At 47.6% G+C, this 20,090-nt stretch overlaps 1 protein-coding gene across 2 annotated transcripts; it reads left to right on the top strand.

Moving 5' to 3' along the window:
• The first annotated feature begins 313 nt into the window (after nt 1–313).
• Nucleotides 314–14,512, top strand: LOC109781837 (protein NSP-INTERACTING KINASE 3-like). 2 transcript variants are annotated; one of them, XM_020340433.4, is made up of 10 exons: nt 314–685; nt 998–1,130; nt 1,225–1,296; nt 1,396–1,539; nt 1,671–1,730; nt 1,855–1,958; nt 2,088–2,234; nt 9,679–10,017; nt 10,794–11,185; nt 11,554–14,512. In XM_020340433.4, the coding sequence occupies exons 1-10, from the start codon at nt 553–555 to the stop codon at nt 11,881–11,883; spliced, it is 1,854 nt and encodes a 617-aa protein (XP_020196022.3). In that variant the 5' UTR covers nt 314–552; the 3' UTR covers nt 11,884–14,512. The 2 variants fall into 2 exon arrangements, with proteins under 2 accessions (XP_020196022.3, XP_045089153.1); XM_045233218.2 differs by having other exon boundaries at nt 10,791–11,185.
• Nucleotides 14,513–20,090: the final 5,578 nt, after the last annotated feature.

Here is a 20,090-nt window from a genome sequence, read left to right as displayed (position 1 = left end):
ATCACCGGATATCCATCCAGTGCGAGTGCATAATCTTCCAACCCCAGTGTATCTCCAATTAAATAAGGCCAGGAGAAAAGCGCGAGGGGCAGGATGCAGCATGCATGCATGCATGCATACGCGTGCCCTCGGCGTTTTCCGCAGCCCCAAGCACCTGCCTCACGCGCCCTGTGACGCACGCCCGCGCGCAGCCGAGACCCGCCGTCCACCCCCCTTACCCTCCGCCGCACCGGTAACCGACCGACCGAAGCCCGGGCGAGAGACAGGCCAGGCGGGCATCCAGTAGCCGACAAGCAGCGCACCCGTTTGCTCCAGTCCAGCTTTCCTCCTCGCCCCGCGCCCGGCTGCCAGGCACTACCCCCCGCTGCCGCCTAGTACCGCGGCACTTCCGTTTGCACCGTCCGCTTTTCTCCTCCTTACTCCCTGCTGTCGCTCCGGGGCAGTTTCCATTCCCAACGCTTCCATCCTCTCGCTCGCTCTCTCTCCCCCTCCCCCTCTCGCTCGCCGCGCGCGTCGTCGTCCTCGTCGATCGTTGTGGTCGCGGTGGCCGCCATGGGCGGGCGTGGGGCTTCCTGGGGCGTGATCAGGGCGGCGGCGGTGCTGGCCCTAGCCGTGGCCGTGCTGGGAAGGGTCGTGGCTTCGGCGTCCTCCAGGGCGGAGCATGTTACTTCCCGCGCCGAGGAATGTACGTACTCCTCCTCGCCCCCTACCTAGATCTGCCCCTCTCGGAGTTGCCTTGCTTGCAGCGCTCGATCGATCGTCGACTCGTCGTCCTTCCTGTGCACGACGGCTTCTCCGGCCCTTTTCCTTGATCTTCGCTCTGTGCTGAGCACGCCGGACGTAATCCGTCCAGATTTTTCGTGTAGTAGAAGAAACTGCATGTTCATGATTAATTAGCTCTTCCTTTAGTTCTAGCTAGTACCCCTCTTTTTCTTTCGAACCAAAATTCAGTTCATGTACTGACTCGTTTTTGCATGGTCGTGTGGTGTGGTTGCAGTGGAGGCGCTGATGGCCATCAAGGCGGCGCTCCATGACCCGGACGGAATTCTCGGAGACTGGATCGTCACCGCCGGCCGTCACCGGTGCCGGTGGACGGGGGTCACTTGTTCCGTCGGCCGTATCGACTCACTGTACGTACCACCGCGCAGTTAACTAATCCTTTCCGTGCCGTGCTTGGTTTGAAGTTTTCTGGACTCATGCATGGTTTGTCTCTCCTGCTCGCAGACAACTGCAGCACATGGGCCTGGCCGGCACACTCTCGCCGGCGATCGGGAAGCTGCAGCGGCTGCGCAATCTGTAAACCCTGTTCGATAGCACTACGTACTTAACGCTCATCCGTGTTTGGAACGCAGGAATACGAAGGTTTGATCTAGGTCTGGGTGTTTTCTTCCACAGGTTATTGCACCATAACTCAATCTCTGGCCCTATTCCCGACGCCATTGGAGGGCTGCCGCTGCTACGACATCTTTCCCTGTCAAACAATCAGCTCTGCGGCACGATACCGGACTCGCTGATCAATTCTAGCAGCCTCTTCATCATGTATTTCCTTTTCTCAGTCGACTAATCACTGTCTTTAATTCCTCTTCTTAAATTTGTGGGATATCTGGTATTCGCTGATGATTTTTACGTACGTTGTGATAACTGAGCTTGAAAATTGCTCTATTTTTCAGGGATCTCTCCTTCAACAACCTGAGCGGCACGGTGCAGGCTTTCAACATAAGGAATGTACTGTAAGTGATTTCTAGTTCAGTCCACTTTCTTTTTTCCTGCCCTCCACATGAGGTCTTGGAAGAAAACTAGTTCTGGCCTGATTTTCTTCTTCTCTTTTCATGGCATATGCTGGAACGACGACAGCGTTTCCGGAAATCCGCTGTTACGTTATCCCGGTTGCGGAGGAAGTTGCGCCGCCTCCACAGTTTTGCAGGAAGAGATCACTGTCCCCGCACTAGACCCGCCAAGTAAGACATTACTCTTCTTCACCCAAATATGAGAATCTTGTTTCATATAATATGGTAGGGTTAATCATGTTTGGGTTTCTCCACGGTATCCTCTATGTGCTACTTACACTCAATTCTAATTTGTTGCAGCGCACCCACAAAGCTTTGCAGCAACCATCAAGATAGTGGTGATCTGCGTATCAACTGGCTCTGTGGTAACTGTCGTCTTATTTGGAGTCTTCCTGGCTACTCAGCAGTGGCGTAGGCGTCGTCTCCGGATATTTGCTGAGATAGATGGTAACCACGTGCTCTCCAGTGCTGTGTATGAGTTTGCATTGCTTATTATTTACCTCCTACATCTGGAGGAGTAACATGTTAGTGTCTTGGTTTGCAGAAGAGGATCATAATAATCAATTGTGAGCTTGGGGTCTCCCGGCTCAGTTTTTATTTTTATATCTAGGTTATGTTCCTGGGCAACTTTAGTAAACATACAGCATGATTAGCAATTTAGGAAACTTGTCATTGCATTGAGAAAGAAGAGTGTGTTACAACAGTTTTGCCGCAAAACGGGTGGGGGCTTGTCGCCAATCACACACCCATCCTCAGATCTAGGGCTACTCTCCAGTATGATTCACTCGGCCCTTAGATCTAGGGCTACTCTCCAGTATGATTTCACTCGGCCCTCAGATCTAGGGCTCACTTTTATAGTGTCTACGAGCCATCAGGCGTCAGCTCGTGCAACATTGAAGGTGTTGTCGTTGAAGTGCTTCCATATTCACCATTCACTCAACATGATTAGTGAAGCCATGTCGTTCTTGGGTCTCGAGCTTGAAGAGTGCATGATCATCGCCCACTATTGCCGAAAGTCATCACCCCTTTGTGGCGCACTAGATGTGGAGTGGGACCAAGAGAACACCTGTCATGACCAAGAAGGAACAATCAACAAGGATGTATTGTAGTGTCGCTCGCAATTGATCATAGAGCACACATGCTAGCGAGTGTGGGAGGCCTTGGTAAGCAAGTCTGGCCGAGGCCAATCGAACACCTATTATGGCATGCAAAAAACAATGTGTGGATCTATCACACCTTATTTGGCGCCCATGTGTGCCAAATGAGCTTCCAGTGTTGGTTAGTCAGCAAGTTACAGAATCAAGCGAGGTAGTATTAATCAGAAGTGTATTGATCGGGTGAGTTACCCGTCATCATATTAAATAACAGGGTCGTGATCAGGGTGAAGGGACAAACAAAGTGCCAAAGCTCGATGTATTTCACAGTCCAAGCCCTGCTAATGAGCCCCTGCTTGACAATGCTCCTAAATCAGGACCTCGGCGGGACTATGGCATAGATGGTTGGCGTTACGTCAACACATGTTTCGTTGATCCATGTGTCCTCCCAAAAGTATGTTAAGGTCATGTCGGCCATTACCCAATTAGCGTATGAATGGAAGAGAGACGTCACATCATAGTGGTGGTGGAGGTCGAGCACAACCCATGGCGAGAGCGATCGGTACAATGCAGTCATTTAACCATTGTGTGTGGAGTGCAAGCCCAAGACGCGAAATGTCAAGTATGCCAAGGTCATCATTCCAGATAGGACCACAAGCCGGTGGTTAGGCGACAAGACAATTGCGCCTTCTTCTTTTAGTTCACTCTGCTTCATTGGGATCTTTGCGAAGCCACACGGTTTTGTATGGATCCTTTTTGGATGTCGAAACTTTTGTTGATTCTTTGCACCCCGAATGGGCTCCCTCATGGCTAACCGTTCCCTTGGTCCGCATGTGTGTTGGTCCATGTCGGTACATGGTCAGGAGGATCCCACATGTGTTGCTTCTCTCTGCTTTGCTCTCATATGTTTGACTTTTTCTGGTGTGAGTCCCACGCACATGTGGCTTTCCCCTTTTTCTATGAAAGAGTTCCAAATTTTGAAAGTTCAAATTTCTGGAAGTCCAAATCATGAACTTCCTAAAATTCGAAAAGTTGACTTTGAAAATATCAAAATTTCTAAAAGTTCGTATTTTTGAACTTACTGAACTTCCAAAATTTTATTGGAACTTGAAATTTTGAAAGTTTAGAATTGTGAAAGCTAAGGTGTGAATTCTCGAAATCTGGTATTGTGATTTCCGAAAGTTGCACAAAAAAGAAAACGATCATAAATGGAAAGGCGCCGGACATGCGACCTTCAAAAATGGAAAGTTTGCCTCATCTGAAATCGCTCGCACGGGGCTACTGGCTCGGCTGCCCACCAGTTAGCTCCGCTCCTTTTGCACCGCACGGAGATGATACAAACACAAAAGAGTTCAACTTGTGGCATCAACACACAAGGCCAAATGCGGATTTTCTTGGATGATGTGTGAGATCTCTGTAACTGATCTCCTCCCATGTTCCATTAGCCACCAATTTGTTGCCCAAATGTTGTTTCTTGGAAAAAGTGAAGAATCTTCTCTTTTCACTCATTCATCGTATTTCCATGTGTTCATCTCCACACTACTACCTTTGCAACGATGGATCCGGAATTTTTTATTGTCAAAAATGGCGGTTCTATCAAATGATTCTACAGATTAATGGTCTAAACTCATTTGGATTATTCTATGATTTTAATTAGTAGAATCTATGATACTAGAGAAAAGGGTTTCCCCCCGCTTTATATTATAAAGCACAAATGCCAAGCATCTAACCATAGGAAAGTATAAGTTCAGGTACCGAAACAAAATAAATAAGGTTCAGTTGGAGGCACGGCCAAACAAGCCCCAAATAAATAAAAAAGACGATCTAATCAGGCTCCGGGGGTGGAGGGGGAAATGGAGGTGCCATATTACGACTCTCATAGTTATAATCTTGTGATTTATGATCTTATCACTGGAGTCCGACCCAATTCTTAATAAGTGATCCTAACAACCTTGATGGAGGATACTACTCATCACATTGTTGTAAAGTTAAGAGAAGAAGAAGTGTAGGCGGAAGCCTAGGAGAGCCAATCGAGCTAAACTCTTTTTTTTTGTCATGCCATGAAGTGCAATTTCTCATATGTGTTTTAGAGAGATTGTCGAAAAAAGACAATCAATGGCGGTTCCCCATCTATATCCAATCGAGAATAGAAGGGAGCCACTTCCGGCGTCATCTTGTACTCTCTGCATTCGGCACACGCATGCGCCCACCATCATGCATCCTTCATTCGGGACGAAGCCAAGTGAGAAACACGATAGACAAAGGAAATGCCCACTTGATAGGAGGACGAAAATCAGTAGTTTTGAAGTTGCACACTCCATCTTAAAAGCTAGAGGGTTTTAGCCCTTTGGTTTTTCAGCAAGAATCACCGCCTTGAGCATGCTCAAGAACAAGCAAGGGGGCACCTTTCCATTTCAACCTAACATAGCTATAGAGAAACAAAATATTCATCGGGCTGCTCACCCATGAGCGAATGACACCTCTGCAACTCACAATTTTTTTTCAGATTGATGGGGGGGGGCAAAAAACCCACCGTTTTTTATATTCCAGCTCGAAGGTGACTTCACAGTCAGTACAAATACATGTAAGCATACAAGAGGTGCAAAAGGAAATTACAGAGGAAGGCACCAAGAGGAGAGCCCAAAACTAGAAGAAAGAAACAAACGGAGGGGAAGGCTGGCTACAGAACCAAACCGAAACCCCCGAAGGTGGACATCTCAATAGCGAGCTCCGCTAAGCAGCTCGTTCCACCACAGGTAATGAACCACAACAAGGCCTAGGGAGAAAAAGGTGGCACCAAAAGAGCAGCAAGCAAGGGAACATCATCGACAAGAACGAATGACGTTGAATAGCCAAGTTCGTGCGGCAACACCGGTGTGCACCAGCGAGTCCAAAAGACAATGCACCACCAAGACCGAAGGGCGTGGCATCGGTGTACCGCCGCCGAGATCGAAGGGCAGCGTGCCGCCAAGGCCACCCCAAGATGTACACACAAACGTCATCCGGGCCACCATGAAGCACAGCCCTGACGGAAAGGAGACACCAAAGTAGAAGCATACCGAGAAACGTCACTAGCACGAACGAAGAGCGCCAGATAGCCGAGTTCGAGCGGAAGCACCGGTGTGCCGCCGGCGAAGCCGAGAAGGCAACGCGCCATCGAGAACGAAGGGTGCAGTATCGCTGCATTGCCGCCGAGGTCGAAGGGCAGCAGTTCGTCGAGGCCAACACCAGGACGTCTAGGCAAGCTCCACTCGAGTCGCCTAAAAAATGGCCAGCCAAGGATCGAAAGCCGTGGTGGAGATGGAGTAGCATGAGCAGGACGCCCAAAGCAAAAATAATCCAAGAAGTTGCCCCCAAGGAGGAAACAACTTAGAGACATCAACACCATCCGACTCGGGAACCCTGGGTCCGAGATTTTTCTCAGGGCCTGATAGCATTGGGGGAGGGAAACAATGCCAAAATCGACGCCTTCAAGAAGGGGAAATGGCGGCTGCAGCCATCACCGTCGATGAATTTCTCACCTGGCAATGCCTCCTCCACCTCACAACCAGAGCAAGTCAACCAACCACCACCATAGCCCCTCAGCCTAGGCATCGAAGAGCCACGAAGTGAGCTACAGATGGACAAAGAAGCAGTAAGAAACTGGGCTGCCGCACGCATAACATGGGGAGGCGGACCGGCACGGTGAGCAGTGAGAGGCCGCAATGAGAGAGCATGGGGAGTAGGTGGACAAGGCCATCCAAACCCCCAAATCTGACTTGAAGCGCGAACCCCGGGAACAGGCGACGACCGAGCGATTTGCGGCCAGCTGGGGCCCCCCACGGGTCGAGGAGGAAGGGGGGTCGGTCGGGTAGCACGTGGGATGCGCAGATCAAGCCGCCATCAAGGAGGGGCGAGGGTCAGACGGACCGGGGAGGGGGCGCACGGGTGTTGCGCCCACCGCTGCCAGCCGCAAGTGAGCTTTGCCCAGCAACGTCAGCCAGAAGGGGCGAGGGGAGGCGATGGGGAAGGGTGGCCAATGGCGGCAGCCCTCGGTTCTGCCCAAGTCGCCTCTAGGGAGACGATGTGGGGGGCCAGCTTCTCACTCTATATCTCTATCTCCTGTTCTCATATCTAGTATTCTCAAAACTCGCACAAAATAATATAGGAGGATCCTAAGCCTAGTTTTGCACTTGGGTTCATGTGAGCTTTTCATTGTTGTTTGATGCCAAAATCTTCTATGTATCCTTGGAACTGGAAGGTGCACGTTCGTTTAAAAGAGTGCTCTTGGTTCACTGCCCCTTTCTAATCTATGGAATCAAGCTCACAAGTTATTCTCTATATCTACCATAAGGGGAGATCCATCATTTGGTTCATAATCAAGTGCAACCTTAATGCAAGGAAACCGATATGACACTACAAGAAACTTGTTGATGTACGACGAAAACCTCGTGATGATGACACTATTTGTCATGAATGAACCAATATCATTTTGTGACATTTGTTCAAAGATGAATCGTCTATATAATTGCAGTGAAATCAATTTGGAATCCATTGATTTGAAGTTATCGTTGTGAGAAATTTCTGAGCCGTGCAATGGCCTATCTTTTCTTATCCAATGGTACCATAGCCATATTTGCTACTGTGCCTTCTGGATTTAACCAAGCATAGCAATTATTATTGGCGACATGCCATTGCTCAATTAAGCAAGCACTACATACATTTAACTTTTTCTATCCTGATCCCCTCCCACATGAATCCTAATTTTAGCTTGTTTATCTGTATTATCACACAATTTGGGAGGTTAACTATCACTCGATAGTCGTAAGGATAATCAAAAAATGATTCGAACTCATACTCTATGATCTCAAGCAGACCTTGTCAATGACACATTTCTCTTGTGTTCAATGGTTACCCAAGGTATTTGCACGTGACTAACTTTATCAGGGCTGGAAAGAACTAGAACATGTTAGGTATCCAAACCCATGTTACCACACTATCAGGTATAGTTCGGTTGCTCCTAATATATCATGAGTCATATCCTTAAGGGTGACTGATAACCTTATTTACCACCTTCATCTCCTTCATGTACTCATTCACTAAAATATAGATAGTTATATAGAGCTAACGTGTTTGAGATCTTTTGCCCTCCACTCCTAGCACAGTAGTGGAGCCAAACATTATGAAAAGGTGGGACATAATATAGGTTGTGTTGTTCAACACCGAACTCATATGTCACGTTACCACCCACCTAACTACTAGGCTAATAGGAATAGTGTTTTCATAATACTAGTAGCTAACCTTATGCATGGTTGGCCTAATTGTTCTGGAGGCCCCGGGGCAAAATAAGAAAATGGTCCGAGGATTCTTGGTTGTGACTAGATTTCTACACATATAATACATGGAATATACATGGTATGGACCCCTAGCAGGCATGTACCTCACGTCATTACATTCATCACCTCATCCCTAGCATTATATGTTCTGCCGAGTAAATAGGCAGTTTTTTGACTAAATTAATCCATGAATAAATTACTAGCATGACATTGACAGAAATAAGCACATACTAATATTCGATCATGCAAGCACATACTATGCTACTAGCAGATTCATCTACGTATAACGCTAGCATGGTTAAAACAGAAATCAATAGGAGCGGGATAAACGAGTTATACCCTTCAGTAGGCAAGGCAGAGGCCGCAGTGGCGGCGGTGGCAGCAACAGCATCCTCGGCGGCCTTCTTCTCGGTTTAGAGCTTCTCGGCGGCAGCACTTTTTGTGTCGCTGAACATGGTGATGACGAAGGCGACGCGGACGTAGAGGAAGTAGTCGATCGGAGGCGAGCAGTCGCATAGTCGCTCCCCAAAAAACTAATCGCCCCTCTCTCGTACAGGATCTGGAGAGGCGGGGTTTCGTAGGCCTGCTCTCGCATCGACCGTGTACGCGGCGGACGGGATGGGATCATCGGCGGCAGCAGCAGCAATGGAACGATAGTGGGATTAGAGGCAGATGCGATCTGTTTCGCTTGACGGCTAGGGTTTGCAGACGCTCCACATATATACGCGCGGCCGCTTGGAGAGACGTGGGCTGGATCCACGTCCAAGTCGGTAACAGCCCACGATCTGACGTCTCAGATCATGGTCCACTTGTCAAAGACTCTCTGTTCCAGACCGGCAAAAGTAAGTGCAACTTGATAGCACTTTGATTATCACTGCTACATTTATAGATATTTGATCAAATGCTTCCCACCGTATCTAATGGATTGGTTATTATAAAAACTACTTTGATAGCATTTTGATTATCACTGCCACATTTATATGATTGGGAAGAAGTTTATCTCCCCAATCCTCACTCACTGCCTACCCATTTGTTTTGGCCTTGCCACAAAATCATACATTGGTTAGGAGATGTGTTTGATACAGTTAGACAATAATAATCAACTCATTTCATTTTCATAATCTTCTATGTATATTCTATTTTTAGTCATGTCATGGTTGCCTTTTTATTTTCCTTACGAAATACTCCCACCGTAACTTAATGTAAGACGTTTTTAGACACTATGGTAGTGTCAAAAAAATGTATATTAAGTTACAGAGATAGTAGCTTACAGTTTTTCCGTCAACACATTTAAACATTGCAATTCCTTCCTAGAATTCAATGTGAAATACCAATTTTTTCATGCGCTTAATCATCATGATCACATAACTAGTTACTCAACTATCTTGTGCATCAGCTATAGTGGGCATTCATTTGTTATGTTACTTTGTAGCACTCTATATACCTGATGACTGCTTATGGTAAGGGGTAAATGTTTTCCAGACAACAAGAACTCAGAAGCATGCCATGGTCATCTGAAGATGTACACGCTCAAGGATATCAAACAAGCTACCAACAGCTTCCACCCAAATAACATCTTGGGGCATGGAGGATTTGGGATAGTATACAAGGGTATTTTGCTTGATGGCACCATTGCAGCTGTGAAAAGGTTGAGGGAATTTGTTTCTTCTGGTGAAGTTCAATTCCACACAGAAGTTGAAGTCATGAGCTTGGTTGTTCACCGCAACCTTATTAATCTAATTGGGTTCTGCTCTGAAGATAATGAGAGGATCCTTGTATACCCTTACATGCTAAATGGAACTGTTGCTTCCAAATTACAAGGTTAGTTAATCATTATTTATCTTTATATAAGCATAGATGTGGGTTATATAATATATCATATTTTTAATCAAAAACTATAATGCACTTTCTTCATATGACAAGTAATAGAAATTCATGGTCGACCTAATTGGTTGCCTAGCTTGTGTTTTCATCACTGTTTTTTTATCAAGATAACCAAGGTAAATACTACATACGTTCTTTTCCCTTTGCCATTTTGAGCAACCGCACAATCTCGGAGATAAATACTTGACACCTGCTTGTACTAATTACTGATTTGAAAAATCATTAACTTGTAAAAGGGGCTGTATTTTATATGGTTATCCATTAGTACTAAATTTCTTATGACAAATATAAATACTTCTATGTATAATCAAAGTTTTGAAAAAGGTTGACTGCATTTGTTTTATAACAATAAGTAAGAAAGAGCAGAGTTACAAAGTATGATGGAACCTAGTATATATCAGGCAACAATCACTCGGTTTCATCCAGGAAGAAGCTGAGGAATTATTTATGACTCTAACAAATACTTAGTGTCAGATTCATTCATAAAATATCTTGGTGCACATCAACATGTCCAGTGAAAATGCAAATGTGTGAAAATTCTTGAACAGTCAATGATTTGTTACTCTGCGAACAAAGGATAATACATTGGACTAATTAGTTGATTATATGTTGTGTTGCTAATAAAAAAATCACTTTTATTACTCTTTCTCTGCATACTCTATTCGTAATTTTTTCAGAATGAAGTTATTTTATTTTATTTTTACTATTAGCAGCATATGTGAGTGGAAGACCTGCCTTAGACTGGGCAGGGAGAAAGAAGATTGCGCTTGGCGCGGCGCGAGGGCTCGCCTATCTGCATGACCGGTGTGATCCAAGAATAATCCATCGCGACATAAAAGCGTCCAATATTCTTCTTGATGAACATTTCCAAGCGATAGTCTCCGATTTTGGGCTGGCAAAGCTCTTGGGTCAAGGGCAGTCCCATGTTTTCACAGCAATCCGCGGGACATTTGGGCGTATTGCTCCCGAATATCTGTTGACAGGTGAATCATCGGATAAGACCGATGTTTACGCGTATGGACTCTTGTTGATCGAGCTAATCACCGGTCGAAAAAGGCTGGACGTCAATCCGGATGAGTTTGAGAAGGGAGGAGTGATTGATTGGGTAAGTCCTTCCTTTTGTGCCAAATGCATTACATTTCTTCTTGGTAGACATGATGTCTCTTTAGGTCATTCTTGCCATTACATTTCTGATTGAACACGTACGGAAGAAACACTACATCTCTTATTACTCTTATTAACTTATGAGCATTACTGTCAATCTGTTGCCATTTTTAGGAATGTAAATCTTTATCTTCGATTAAGGCAACAAGCAACTCATATACTCCATTAGTACTACAGAACATTACAATGGTTTTTCTTAGGATCAAATAAACCTTTTCACACAATATTTAAGAGTTCAAGAACTTGTTGCGCAAAATGTGGCATGAACGGCCATTGATCTCACATGGATGTGTGATCGTCTTCCTGCAGGCAAGGGAGCTCCTTAAAGATGGCCTGCTGAGCTCGTTCGTGGACGAGAGGCTAAAGTACAACTACAACTACGCGGAGGCGGAGGAGATGGTCCAGATAGCCTTGCTCTGCACAATGTACAGGGCAGCCCACCGCCCAAGGATGTCTGAAGTCGTCAGGATGCTGGAGGGAGATGGGTCGGTCGCAGGGAGATGGGAGAGATTGAAGGATGTCAAGGCACCAGAGCATGGAGCCGAAACCCCGAAGATTGTGCTGTCTCCTGCGCATTACAGTGAAGAGGAGCATAACTCCGTGGAGCTGGAGGCGGTTCAGCTCTCTGGGCCAAGGTGATCTCGTAACCATTTGACATGGCAGTGGACATATCTGGTTCTCCCACCCGTTTACCGTGATGCCGCGCTCCCGCCCGTCGGAAAGACTTGCGATGGTCATAAACGTTATCTGAAACGACTTGGATTGATGAACCATGCCATAATAATTTAGCTCCTGTCAATAAATCTCTGAGGAAACACAGAGACAAAATTTCAGTTAATATTTTCTGCCCTCTGCCACCACCCTTTTACTTAGAATAGAACTTTCGTGACATGGTATTTCTTTTTTCTTATGAAATTTTCATGACAAATCATGGTTTTCCAAAAATTCGAAATGGAGGGAGCGTGGCGGCGCCGTGTGTGGTGGTAGCACTGGATATGTCTTCTGTCAGAGTTTAGGTACATGCATATGCATATGTGATAGCCAGTTTCAGTCTTTCAGAGCACTCACATTTGATTCGAATAAGAGGTACATTATGCCTCAGACTTTAAACTTAAGAGTGTCACATTTACAATGGTGCGTACAGCCTCTCTAGGCTAACACCTCCTTCCTGAATAGTATATCGTTTGTAGGAAATAGAATAAAAAGATTGCATACATCCATTTGGCGGAAAGGAAACAGAACTGAATATAGAAAATATCTCTCTAAGTATATTATTATCTTCCCTACCAACAGACTATATTTTTTCTTCTCACAAACACCAAAAAAAATCAATGTTTCTTTCTTAATCTTACCAAGCTTACCAAGTCTGAAAGCACAATCAGCCACAACCACGCCTCATGAGCGCTGCTAGGATAGCTCTCGCGAAACCACGCCTCTCGCTCGCCATAGCCATCGCCCCCGCAGATCTCGCCACTCCAGCCTCGCAGCATGCCTCCACGCCGGCGAGGGCCGCGGGCGCCGACCGCGGCCACACCCCCTCCACCCCCTCGGATGCCCCCTTTCGTCTATGAAGCCTCCCCGGAGATGGTGAGGCTGATCTCACCAGTTCCGCAGGGGGTGCGCGACCAGGGCTCGGGGATGGGTGGAGCGGGCGACCAGGATTCGAGACACCACCGTGGCGTGGATCCGGTGTGTGCGGGAGTGGAAGGCGGCGGATCAGGCAGTGGCGGCGGAGACCGCCCCGAGCGCGAGATCCGCGGCGGTGAGATACGCGGAGATATGTCAGAGGAGGGCGGACGTGGAGCAAAGGATACTAGCGAGGAGGATCCACGACGAGGCCACGGCGGAGGAAAGGGCTAGGATGCCCGCGTTCCCACACTCCCCGCCGGCCGCGTTCGTGCTGTGGGCGAGGGCGGAGGTGAAATCGGGGGATCCCCGGAGGGCGATGCGGCGGGAGTGCATCCTGGGGGTGATGCCGTCGGGTGCCTCACTGCAGTTCTCGTCCCCGAGGAGAAGTGTGGAACGACCCCCCCCCCCCCCCCCCCCCCCCGGCCCCTGCGTCGTCCGCTTCGGGCGACTCGGGCGGCGACTAGGGTTTCCCCGTCGCGCCGCCGCTCCCTCTCCCCTCCCTCCCTCGCCGCCACCTGAGTTAGCCGCCGGATCCGCGCGTGCGGCCGCCCGTAAAGGTGGCGGCGAGGCCTCGGTCGCTCCTTTCCTCGAGGAGGACCTCGGATCTGGGGCGGCGACCCTTCTTGGCGAGGCGGCGGCGCTTTCTCGGCCGGCGTCGTCCGCGGGTGTGCTCTGGCCGGCGGCCTCGACCACGCGGGTGGTGAGGTGTCGGCGGGTGGCGGCGGCGGCGCGGAGGTCTCCCCTCCTCGTCAGATCTGAGGGTGGCTCCTTTCCCCTGTCTTCCTCGTCCCCGCCGCTTCTCGCCTGCCTCCCTCCGAGCGCTGGTATGATGTGGGTGGGTGACTGGTGGTCTGGTTTTGGGCCGCGGGAAACCGTTGGCCGGCGTGGCTGGCCTGGCAGCAGCGACGTCCCCGACGCCGTCTCCTCCTTGGAGGTGCTGCAGAGGCCCTTCCCCTTTCCACCCCTGTTCCTCCTCCCGGGTGAAAGCCCAAAATCCGGCTTGGATTGGGCGGTGACTGCGCGCTGTGCGTCGTGTTCTTCCTTGGGGGCGCCGCCTGGGGAGGGTTGCGTTCAGGTGAGGGTTTCTAGGTCGGAGCTTGGGTGGCTTGGGTGGTCCGGTGACGGCGGTGTCACTAGGTTCGGCATGGCTGTAGGCGTTCGGCTGCCTGGCAATGCTTCTCGGTGGCCTGTCGGTTCTCTTGATGCCTCTGCTGCCTTCTTCAGTAGCTGCACCTGGTGGTTTTCCTGCAGCTCTCAGGCGTTCTAGGTTGTGGCGAGGCGGCAGTCGCGGAGTGCTCGAATGTTCTAGTGGTGAAGTGCTGCGGCTGCTCCAGGTCCCGAAGCTGACACGTCCCCTGCTCTAGGGTGAGCGTCTCTCAAGTCCGCCGGGTACGGCGCCTTGCGAGCCATGGCGAGAGGGAAGGGTCCCTCTGCGGCTTGAGAGACGGCGAATGTGTGGTGGCTTCTACTTGGGTGTTGGTCGGGCTCTCTCACCACTCTCTGTTGCAAGCAGGTCCTCGTCGTGCTCGTGTGTGCCTCATCCCTAGTTGGCTGTTTGGCTGTAGTCTTCGGCTTGGACAAGCTTCGAGCTATGTTTTCCTGTATTCTTTTTGTGCTTGTGCGACCCGTTGAGTTGTAAGCCTCGTAGAGTGTCCCCTTGTATCGTTTGGTCGTGGGGGTTTGTGTGTGTCTGTTTTTTCCTGGCCGGTTGATGGCTTTGTTAATTCAAAGCCGGGCTCTCTGCGAGCCTTCGTTCTAAAAAAAAAGTTCTCGTCCCCGCCGCCGGCGACCATCTGATTCTGAGAAAGGGCAACACCATTGCTGAAGCTTCTAAAGGCTAGTTCAAAATTCAGACCAACATGGAGGCGGCAGGGGGCAAGAGGTTTTGGTTGTGTCACTGGGATGCGGGACCCCCTGGCAGGGAGAGCGAGGTGGATGCCAACCACTTTGGCCAGTTGTGGGAGGACTCGCTTTCCCCATCCCCTCCAAACACTCCCTGCATCTGCGAGGATAAGAGGCCGGGGAGGAGAAACCCTAACCAGAGGAGAGTGCTAGCCTGGATTCGGAGAGGTCGATTTAGGGGGGCTGCTTTGTGGCTGCTGATTGCTTTGTGGCTAGTGGGAAGGATTTTGAATTTCAGATAACAGTAGAGTTCGGTTGCTCCAAATCGCCCTGGAAGGGGAGAATCAGACCAGATTTTGAGGAGATTTGGGAAAACAAGGTCATGGCGGAGAGCCACAGAGGAAGGGGCAGGAGGAGGGGTGCTGCTCGACCACCTCCCATGCAGGGCCAAGGCGGGGCGCCGCCGGAGGGCGGGCAGCCACAGTTCCCCTACCCTCCCCCGTTTGCATATGGATTTCCATCAGCACCACCACCATGGATGTTTGCCAGAGCTTACCCCTTTCCTCCTCCCATGTTTCCTAGGAATCAGTGGGACAACAACCAGGGATTTGGGGGGAGCAGACCTAGAGGAATAGGCAGGGCAACATCCAAGGGAATCAGGGGGGAAATCAAGCACAAAGTAGTGGGCAGCAGAAAAGAGAAACAGAGAAAAGCTCAGGAAAAGAGTAATGTAGGAGTTGGTGCTGCTGCGGCTGGAGAGATGATCCAACCTAAGGACTTCACAGATTACCCACAAGTCACCTGTTACAATTATGGAGATCCAGGGCACCACAAAGCAATGTGTGAAAAGCCAAAAAGGTGCTTTATCTGCAAATCTACAGCTCACCAAGTAGACACTTGTCCTGTCAAGAAGAGGCCACAGCAAATGGCCAAATATATAGGAAGTGCTTCGTCTGGTTTGGGCTTTTACCACCTGGAAATGTCTGACATGGGAATGAATTCTATAGGAATTCTGAAGAATTGTGGGGGGGTGTTTATTGAGTCTGGGCATGTGAGCAAAGAGGAGTTAGCTAAGGAGTTTTCTGTGATATACAAGACCAATTGGCCATGGCAAATTAGAGAGATAGATGAAGAATCTGTTGGGGAACGCAGTAATTTCAGAAATTTCCTACGCACACACAGGATCATGGTGATGCATAGCAACGAGAGGGGAGAGTGTGTCCACGTACCCCCGTAGACCGAAAGCGGAAGCGTTAGCACAACGCGGTATCTTCATGATCCAACCGATCCAAGTACTGAACGCATGGCACCTTCGAGTTCAGCACACGTTCAGCTCGATGACGTCCCGCGAGCTCCGATCCAGCAAAGCTTCGTCGGAGAGTTTCTTCAGCACGACGGCGTGATGACGGTGATGATGATGCTACCAACGCAGGGCTTCGCCTAAGCACCGCTACGATATGATCGAGGTGGATTATGGTGAAGGGGGCACCGCACACGGCTGGGAGAGATCAACAGATCAACTTGTGTGTCTTGGGGTGCCCCCCTGCCCCCGTATATAAAGGAGCAAGGGGGAGGCCGGACGGCCCTTGCAGGGCGCGCCAGGAGGAGGAGTCCTCCTCCTAGTGGGAGTAGGACTCCCCTTTCCTAGTCCCACTAGGAGGGGGAAGGAAGGAGAGGGGGAGGAGAAGGAAAGAGGGGGCGCAGCCCCTCCCCTAGTCCAATTCGGACTAGGCCCATGGGGGGCGCACGGCCAGCTCTCGTGGCTTCTCCTCTTTTTCCCCTAAAGCCCATTAAGGCCCATATGTACTCTCGTGTTCCCGTAACTCCACCGGTACTCCGAAAAATACCCGAATCACTCGGAACCTTTCCGATGTCCGAATATAGTCGTCCAATATATCAATCTTTACGTCTCGACCATTTCGAGACTCCTCGTCATGTCCCCGATCTCATCCGGGACTCCGAACTACCTTCGGTACATCAAAACACATAAACTCATATTATCGATCGTCACCGAACTTTAAGCGTGCGGACCCTACGGGTTCGAGAACTATGTACACATGACCAAGACTCATCTCCGGACAATAACCAATAGCGGAACCTGGATGCTCATATTGGCTCCTACATATTCTACGAAGATCTTTATCGGTCAAACCACATTACAACATACGTTGTTCCCTTTGTCATCGGTATGTTACTTGCCCGAGATTCGACCGTCGGTATCTCAATACCTAGTTCAATCTCGTTACCGGCAAGTCTCTTTACTCGTTATGTAATGCATCATCCCGCAACTAACTCATTAGTCACATTGCTTGCAAGGCTTAGAGTGATGTGCATTACCGAGAGGGCCCAGAGATACCTCTCCGACAATCGGAGTGACAAATCCTAATCTTGAAATACGCCAACTCAACAAGTACCTTCGGAGACACCTGTAGAGCACCTTTATAATCACCCAGTTACGTTGTGACGTTTGGTAGCACACAAAGTGTTCCTCTGGTAAACGGGAGTTGCATAATCTCATAGTCATAGGAACATGTATAAGTCATGAACAAAGCAATAGCAACATACTAAACGATCAAGTGCTAAGCTAACGGAATGGGTCAAGTCAATCACATCATTCTCCTAATGATGTGATCCCGTTAATCAAATGACAACTCATGTCCATGGCTAGGAAACTCAACCATCTTCGATTAACGAGCTAGTCAAGTAGAGGCATACTAGTGACACTCTTTTTGTCTATGTATTCACACATGTATCAAGTTTCCGGTTAATACAATTCTAGCATGAATAATAAACATTTATCATGAAATAAGGAAATAAATAATAACTTTATTATTGCCTCTAGGGCATATTTCCTTCAGTCTCCCACTTGCACTAGAGTCAATAATCTAGTTCACATCGCCATGTGATTTAACACCAATAGTTCATATCACCATATGATTAACACCCATAGTTCACATCGTCATGTGACCAACACCCAAAGGGTTTACTAGAGTCAATAATCTAGTTCACATCGCTATATGATTAACACCCAAAGAGTACTAAGGTGTGATCATGTTTTACTTGTGAGAGAAGTTTAGTCAACGGGTCTGCCACATTCAGATCCGTATGTATTTTGCAAATTTATATGTCAACAATGCTCTCACGGAGCTACTCTAGATAATTGCTCCCACTTTCAATACGATCCAGAATGAGACTAAGAGTCATCTGGATCAGTGTCAAAACTTGCATCGATGTAACCCTTCACAACGAACCTTTTGTCACCTCCATAATCGAGAAACATATCCTTATTCCATTAAGGATAATTTTGACCGCTGTCCAGTGATCTACTCCTAGATCACTATTGTACTCCCTTGCTAAACTCAGTGTAGGGTATACAATAGATCTGGTACACAGCATGGCATACTTTATAGAACTTATGGCTGATGCATAGGGAATGACTTTCATTCTCTTTCTATCTTCTGCCGTGGTCGGGCTTTGAGTCTTACTCAATTTCACACCTTGTAACAGAGGCAAAAACTCTTTCTTTGACTGTTCCATTTTGAACTACTTCAAAATCTTATCAAGGTATGTACTCATTGAAAAAACTTATCAAGTGTCTTGATCTATCTCTATAGATCTTGATGCTCAATATGTAAGCAGCTTCACCGAGGTCTTTCTTTGAAAACCTCCTTTCAAATACTCCTTTATGCTTTTCAGAAAATTCTACATTATTTCCGATCAACAATATGTCATTCACATATATTTATCAGAAATGTTGTAGTGCTCCCACTCACTTTCTTGTAAATACAGGCTTCACCGCAAGTCTGTATAAAACTATATGCTTTGATCAACTCATCAAAGCGTATATTCCAACTCCGAGATGCTTGCACCAGTCCATAGATGGATCGCTGGGGCTTGCACATTTTGTTAGCACCTTTAGGATCGACAAAACCTTCTGGTTGCATTATATACAACTCTTCTTTAAGAAATCCATTAAGGAATGTAGTTTTGACATCCATTTGCCAAATTTCATAAAATGTGGCATTTTGCTAACATGATTCGGACAGACTTAAGCATCGCTACGAGTGAGAAAATCTCATCGTAGTCAACACCTTGAACTTTGTCAAAACCTTTTTTCGACAAGTCTAGCTTTGTAGATAGTAACACTACTATCAGCGTCCGTCTTCCTCTTGAAGATCCATTTATTTTCTATGGCTTGCCGATCATCGGGCAAGTCAACCAAAGTCCACACTTTGTTCTCATACATGGATCCCATCTTAGATTTCATGGCCTCAAGCCATTTCGCGGAATCTGGGCTCATCATCGCTTCCTCATAGTTCGTAGGTTCGTCATGGTCAAGTAACATGACCTCCAGAACAGGATTACCGTACCACTCTGGTGCGGATCTCACTCTGGTTTATCTACGAGGGTCGGTAGTAACTTGATCTGAAGTTACATGATCATCATCATTAGCTTCCTCACTAATTGGTGTAGTAGTCACAGGAACAGATCTCTGTGATGAAATACTTTCCAATAAGGGAGCAGGTACAGTTACCTCATCAAGTTCTACTTTCCTCCCACTCACTTCTTTCGAGAGAAACTCCTTCTCTAGAAAGGATCCATTCTTAGCAACGAATATCTTGCCTTCGGATCTGTGATAGAAGGTGTACCCAACTGTCTCCTTTGGGTATCCTATGAAGACACATTTCTCCAATTTGGGTTTGAGCTTATCAGGATGAACTTTTTCTTATAAGCATCGCAACCCCAAACTTTAAGAAACGACAACTTTGGTTTCTTGCCAAACCATAGTTCATACGGTGTCGTCTCAATGGATTTAGATGGTGCCCTTTTTTAACGTGAATGCAGCTGTCTCTAATGCATAACCCCAAAACTATATTGGTAAATCGGTAAGAAACATCATAGATTGCACTATATCCAATAAAGTATGGTTATGACGTTCAGACACACCATTATGCTGTGGTGTTCCAGGTGGCATGAATTTGTGAAACTATTCCACATTGTTTTAATTGAAGACCAAACTCGTAACTCAAATATTTGTCTCCGCGATCAGATCGTAGAAACTTTATTTTCTTGTCACGATAATTTTCTACTTCAGTCTGAAATTCTTTGAACTTTTCAAATGTTTCAGACTTATGTTTCATTAAGTAGATATACCCATATCTGCTCAAATCATCTGTCAAGGTCAAAAAATAACGATACCCGCCACGAGCCTCAACACTTATCGGACTGCATACATCAGTATGTATTATTTCCAATAAGTCAGTTGCTCGCTCCATTGTTCCGGAGAACAGAGTCTTAGTCATCTTGCCCATGAGGCATGGTTCGCAAGCATCAAGTGATTCATAATCAAGTGATTCCAAAAACCCATCAGCATG

This window comes from Aegilops tauschii, chromosome 1 (genome assembly GCF_002575655.3).
Source record: "Aegilops tauschii subsp. strangulata cultivar AL8/78 chromosome 1, Aet v6.0, whole genome shotgun sequence".
In the NCBI taxonomy this organism is placed as follows: domain Eukaryota; kingdom Viridiplantae; phylum Streptophyta; class Magnoliopsida; order Poales; family Poaceae; genus Aegilops; species Aegilops tauschii.
The sequence above is the reverse complement of the archived record's forward strand: the minus strand, read 5'-3'. Positions and strand labels throughout refer to the sequence as shown.

Excerpts from the sequence above, each read along its gene's own strand:
- LOC109781837 (XM_045233218.2), top strand. The coding sequence starts at position 553 with ATGGGCGGGCGTGGGGCTTCCTGGGGCGTGATCAGGGCGGCGGCGGTG. Across the intron at positions 1,297-1,395 it reads CTGCAGCGGCTGCGCAATCT|GTTATTGCACCATAACTCAA; the intron begins GTAAACCCTGTT and ends TTTCTTCCACAG. Across the intron at positions 11,186-11,553 it reads AGGGAGGAGTGATTGATTGG|GCAAGGGAGCTCCTTAAAGA; the intron begins GTAAGTCCTTCC and ends GTCTTCCTGCAG.